General features: G+C 40.7%; 1 protein-coding gene across 3 annotated transcripts; it reads right to left on the bottom strand.

Moving 5' to 3' along the window:
• Positions 1–480: 480 nt before the first annotated feature.
• On the bottom strand, positions 481–5649 carry LOC103353788 (transformer-2 protein homolog alpha-like). 3 transcript variants are annotated; one of them, XM_008276929.1, is made up of 8 exons: positions 5490–5649; positions 3529–3662; positions 3240–3399; positions 2728–2916; positions 1828–1943; positions 1385–1543; positions 1205–1275; positions 481–1049 (listed from the first exon to the last, which is right to left on the bottom strand). In XM_008276929.1, exons 1-8 carry the CDS (start codon positions 5520–5522, stop codon positions 1039–1041), a joined length of 873 nt encoding a protein of 290 aa, XP_008275151.1. In that variant the 5' UTR covers positions 5523–5649; the 3' UTR covers positions 481–1038. The 3 variants fall into 3 exon arrangements, with proteins under 3 accessions (XP_008275151.1, XP_008275152.1, XP_008275153.1); XM_008276930.1 differs by having other exon boundaries at positions 3240–3381; XM_008276931.1 differs by lacking the exons at positions 481–1049; positions 1205–1275 and having other exon boundaries at positions 1381–1543.
• Positions 5650–6000: the final 351 nt, after the last annotated feature.

Below are 6000 nucleotides of genomic sequence, written 5' to 3'. Positions count from 1 at the left end.
TTAAATAATTTATAAAGCAAGAACATGAAAACCTTGCATGACCCTAGATATCCATCCATCCATCATCTATACACCGCTTAATCCTCACTAGGGTCGTGGGGGGCTGGAGTCAGCCGACTTCGGGCGAAGGCAGGGGACACCCTGGACAGGTCACCAGTCTATCACAGTCTATCACAGACAATTTAGAATCACTAATTAACCTCAACATATTTTTGGACTTGTGGGAAGAAGCCGGAGAACCCAGTGAGAACCCACGCTGCACGGGGAGAACATGCAAACTCCATGTATAAAGATCCCGGTGTCCTCACTGGGACACGAACTGGCGACCTTCTTGCTGTGAGGCAACAGTGCTACCAATTGCACCAACTTGTAGCCCCTTGAAAAGCATGTGTATGTAAAAAGAACTAAACACACTCCTCTCAGGACCTCTGAAACGTGGCCATTACAGGATACAATGCAGTTAATAAACAACACAGCAAATGACCCAAGTATTTTTCTTTATTTTTTACTGCTTATGTACAACCAACAAAAGTTTACTTTTCACCAGGTAAAGACAAAATCAGAAAGAAACATGGCATTTAAAACTTATCAAAGAGCAAACTAGGATCATAATAGTTCAAGAAGTCAACTACATAGAAAGAGCAAACTGTTAAACTGCAACAAAACTAAGAGAAACTCGTGCTTTGATAAAAACAAGTCATTTGAGCCAATCGCAAACGAGCCTGATCTTAAAGTCCTGTCGTCAAACAGGCTGCGTTTTCAGTTCCTGTTTGCAAGTTGCCTTCATTTCCTAAAATGACAGAGAATTTCATGGAAGTCTTTTCCAACTGATGTACTTTCTGCCATTTTACATTTTTGTCAAAACTTGTTTTCATGACTAAAAAATTTGGTGACGAGTAATTCATGACAGACTTCATTGTTTTTGTAACTCTTGATACAGAAACAAATCTAGAATTGATATCACATACATAATCTGGTCAAAACAAAGAGAAACAAGCATCCAAACAATAACACTGTTGTTGACTCTTCTCTCGCTGCTCAGTAGTGACCTGTGAAGGAAAAAGATGGGGTAAGAGATTAGGTCAACTGCCCCAGTCACAGTGTATGTGTGAAGGCTACACAAAATATGCAAATTCTAACAAAATGTCAACAAGTCAGTATTCTATGTAAGTTACTAAATGGCAGGGATGTGGTTCAGACGTACGTGGTGAGTAGGACCGTGATCGAGATCGAGAGCGGTATCCTCTACTATAGTACGGAGATGGAGATCTGCGCCTGTAGGGGAGAAACAAACGTGTATTGTTACAATCTCTCTCTAAACTACATCCATTTGAGTAACTACATTTTAAAAGCTGGATGTCAGCCCCTCAAAAAAACAACTCACCTGTATGAACGGTACTCTCTGTCGTCATAGCGGTCATAGTCACGATCATACCCTCTGTCATAACCTCTGTCGTAGCCCCTGTCATAGTCCCTCGAGACGCGACGTGATGAACCACCGCCGCCGCCTCCGCCTCCACCACCGCCGCCGCCGCCGCCACCACTGAGAACACACACAGAAAGTGTCTCCTTTATTGTTACCACGGCCAGTCACCTAAAAGTTTCAAAAAGACTCTTGTGCACTGTCCAACTTGCAAAAGTCCATTTATTCACTATGCATTTTGTGCAGTCGTCCTTTTGAAACCTTTGGACAGTCCCATCCGTCTCTTACACGCCTCGCTCATAAAACACGTGCAAAGAGTTCCTTTGTTTTAAACCACTGCCGGTCATAACAATAAAGATACTCCTGCGCTAAAACATAAAGCAGCCTGGTTTACAAACACTTACTATGTAGGTCGTCCCATGTAGATCCCAGGAGTGGGAGTATGGGCTCGTTTGGTAATGGAAAAATCAACTCGGATCCTGCGTCCGTCAAGCTCCATTCCATTGGCGCGCTCTTTGGCCTAAAACACACAACAACAACACCACAGTCAGAAGTGAACGTTTTAATCTTTTTTATCCTAATTCCAATACAGCTAAAAGGGAAAATACTAATTTTAAATCGGAGACTGGACTGCGATTAGATGGGCTTCAACAATAAACCCTAACATTGCCAAAACAAGCTTTACCACCACGTTTATGCCGCTCTCATTTAAAACACTTTCGCTTTCTCTTTTACATAACGTAACCCTCTGAACCCTGGGCGGTTTATTGTGTGTCGTTGCTGCTACTACATTTTTACTCACTATGGGCTCATTTTTCACTGCAATATAAAGTCCTGCACCTCTATGGAAATGACACAACGGCTAGACACGGAGCGCATTCAAAACAGTCTTCTGTGCTGTATAACACAATGTATTTCCATAAATCATACAAAAATTTGGTTTAAAAATTAAAATTAGATTTTAGGCTTAGATTTGGTTGGCTTGAGAAAAACAAACACGTCAAGTCCTTGAAGCTTTGGAAAGTTGAAAAATGTAAAGATTCTTTAATTGTTCACTGTTTGCGGTTCTGATAGTGTAATTTTAGCATTTTTTCCCTGAAAAATGTAACCAAAAACATGCCTTTCAAATAATGCATTATCAAAAAACAATGTGAAACATGGATAAGCTTCAAGTCATGTATTTATGTTGTTTACCCATTAGTGAAATATGAAACTATTTGCGTACGTAATGATATAAACTACGACATGATATCTGGTTTAAAAAAATAAATAAATAAAAAAACTACATTATTAAAATTTTTCACCTCCTTTGAATCCTCGCAGTTCTCAAAATAGACGAAGGCAAAACCTCTTGAGCGACGCGACTGTTGGTCGTACACAATGTTGACATCACTCAGTGGGCCATATTTAGAGAAAACATCCCTCAGGTCCCTCTCAGTGGTGTAAAGGCTCAGTCCAAACACACCCAGGCAGTTGTTGGGGTCGGGGTTGGCCTGTAAGAGGACAGAGAAGTAAAATTACGGTGAGCAAAAATTGGAAAATGTGAAAATAAGCAGTTCAAAATGTGTGTATGTATGTTTACAAGTGAACAGATTAAGTGCTATGACAAAGTTGCCATTTTAAGATGAGAAATTCATTAAGCTTGGACAACACAAAGCTTGTATTCATGATCGTGTTGAAATAAGAAAATAAGTAAACATAAAGAAATTAATGACGAGTGTGTCCATGAACATTTTTAGTGTTTTCAAAGTCATCAATTCACTACATTTTAAATTCACCCACAGGAATTCCAAACCACACTGAAGAAGCACTGTACCCGGTTGCCAATGTGTCTGCGACGATTTGACATCGGGGAGCGGCTGTGGCTCCTACGTCTGCGGTAGTCTGAGCTGCGAGACCGGCTCCTGGAACGACGCCGGCGGGAGCGGGAACGAGAACGGGAGTTGTGCCTGCGTGAACTTCGATGGGACCGAGACCTGGGGTAAGAACTCAACTCTTAAATTTGCGCATAACTTTAGAAATGTAGTTTTTGTGTCCACATATCACAGCTAACTTTGAAAATTCTGTCTTCTGTATATGTTAACAGAAGAGAAAAACCTTCTTACCTTGATTTGGACCTGGACCGAGACCGAGATCTGGACCTGGAACGGCGGGAGCCATCTTTGGAGCGTGCTGGTGAGCGGCTGGCAGATTTTGCTGAGCCTCGAGGGGATGCACTCCTCGAGCCACCCCGCGAGTCCTGGACGGATTAGACACTGAGGTCAGAAACACTCTAACGCCAAGTGTGTCAAACAACATGAATACAGGGCCAGGAGGTGACAGCGCTCACCCCCTATATGCCCCTTTCAGAAGGTGTTCACCACATTATGGTGTTTAGCAGGTTTGTTGCTAAATGTTTAGGAATTTGATTATATAAAATCATGTTGCAACAGATATCTGAAGTAGAAATGAAGCAATTTAGCTAAAATATAGAGACTGCACAAAAAGTTATTGTAAATAGTGGAGGGATTGACCAGTGATGTGTCTGATACAGAGAGGGAAAACAAAATTGTGCATGCTTAAGAGAAAGTAACAGGATGAAAGAGTAATAACATAGCAGGCTGTTAGGAAATTACTCATACCCTGGTAAACTTCTGATCTTAACTTCATAACTTCTTTAACTTCATTACTTCATAACAACCCTTCATTTCTTCTTTCTTCTGTTTGATATTATGACTTCTTTTTTCCTCCTCTTCCCCCATTTACCATCTGCCATTACAACACTAGAAGTGGGGACAGATCTTGAGCGCTTCGTTTCTGCATCCAATACATTAGCATGCATCAACACCATCAGCTTCAAACATTAACAACTTCACATCTGAAACGTCTTCCGCCTTTTTCTTTCTTCCAACCTCAACCTTAACAAAGAACAAACAAGGGTGATAAGGCATGTTGGTTTCTGTTAAAACCAAAAGGTACAAAGAAAACAACAACAAAACCAAGAAAATAACATAGCTTGAATAGCTGCATGTTTTTAAGTTAGCTTGCTGTGGCTTTCATTTGTCCCAAATTAGCATGTACTGTTACAAAGCTGAACGTTGAGATATCTTAACATGAACTAGTAGTTAGTATTTTATATTACCTGGTACTGATTAGTCAATATTTTGACAGGTAATCCTAAAACAATATGAGCGGTAAAGTGAAAGCAGGCAGGTGTTGTGCCAAAAACTGACTGGAAAAGCTGCTGCGCCCAGTTTCTACACATTTACAGCTGCTTTGATCTGGTTCAGCCTATTATATCAGTGTAAATACATTTAAAGTCTTCGGTAATAGCAACAATATACCTAATGATCAGGCATGATATTTAGGATAACTATAGACAGTAGAACAGTATTATTTGCCATGTTTAGGCATTATGTGTCTACTATGCATAATATCCTTGTTTAGACAGAAACGTAACTATATTAGTAGAGTATCTTTGAATAAACATAGAAATAATCTCTTTTGCAATTATCCTTAGGCGCATATACTTAAAAACATAACAATCATGGATGAAACAATCACATTTTAGTCCCAACGTAGGGGCTAGGCTCACTTTTTGGCAAGCGGAAAACTGCATGACATGAGTTGAATTGGTCCTTAAATACTATTTCAGCTAGCAAAGCCAACTGGACTGATTATAATGTAGGGCACAGAGCAGGTAAAAATGATACAGAAACATTGGGCAACAATTGCGCTTATTTATGTGTTTTAGGTAGACGGTCACTTTTTGGCACCACACCGGCCTGGCGGCGGCAACACCTCCCTGCTGCTGCGCTTTGTGGGCCGCGTGCTTTAGCTTAGCAGCCGTCACCGCTACTGTTCTTCACATTAACGACACCGTTACACTAAATACTTTAAGCTACGTATCACTTATAAATACTCACACATACAGCTACTTAGCCTCACATAGAACAGACTTGTCTCAGGTTTGAGGCCGGTTTTCGAAGCCGTTAGCAGACTTAGAAACGTAGCCAAAAGCTAAGCTAGCTAACCTTAGCTAGCTGTACGTCACCCTCACGTTATTTTCTTAAGATCAAAAACTCACCGGCTCTCTGAAATCTTTCTCGTTGTCGCTCATTTTAAAGTAACAAGACAGCGGACGCGATCATATAGCATGAAAACAAAAACTATGCGGAAATGCGGTTCTGCAGACTGATTTAACTCAGCCGCCTGCCGAATTTCCCGCAAAACAAAAACCGGTTTGATCTGAACTGAACAGCAGCTAAAGGGGCCGGGCTCGCGCTCCAGATGGACCTTTCACAGTAAAAGCATCACCACAATAAAAGCTACCCTAAAACACACTGCCATTTTCCACCTGTACTTTATTTCAGTTTTATTAAATGCCAAGGCTGCTTAGTGAATAACTCAATTTAACCCGAAGCAGCTGATTTCACGTTGCTTCCCCTCCACTAAGAAGCTAAGTTAAATTGGCTGATGTCCAAATAAAATAAATACAGTCCCAGCATTTTAGATTAAAAAAAGCACTAAGCTTTTCAGGTATGTTAATCTGATTAGATGACTAAATACAAACTAGGAGTTTAACCTTCTGGCTCCAG

This window comes from Stegastes partitus, unplaced genomic scaffold, assembly GCF_000690725.1.
Source record: "Stegastes partitus isolate 25-593 unplaced genomic scaffold, Stegastes_partitus-1.0.2 Scaffold83, whole genome shotgun sequence".
Lineage (NCBI taxonomy): Eukaryota > Metazoa > Chordata > Actinopteri > Pomacentridae > Stegastes > Stegastes partitus.
The sequence above is the reverse complement of the archived record's forward strand: the minus strand, read 5'-3'. Positions and strand labels throughout refer to the sequence as shown.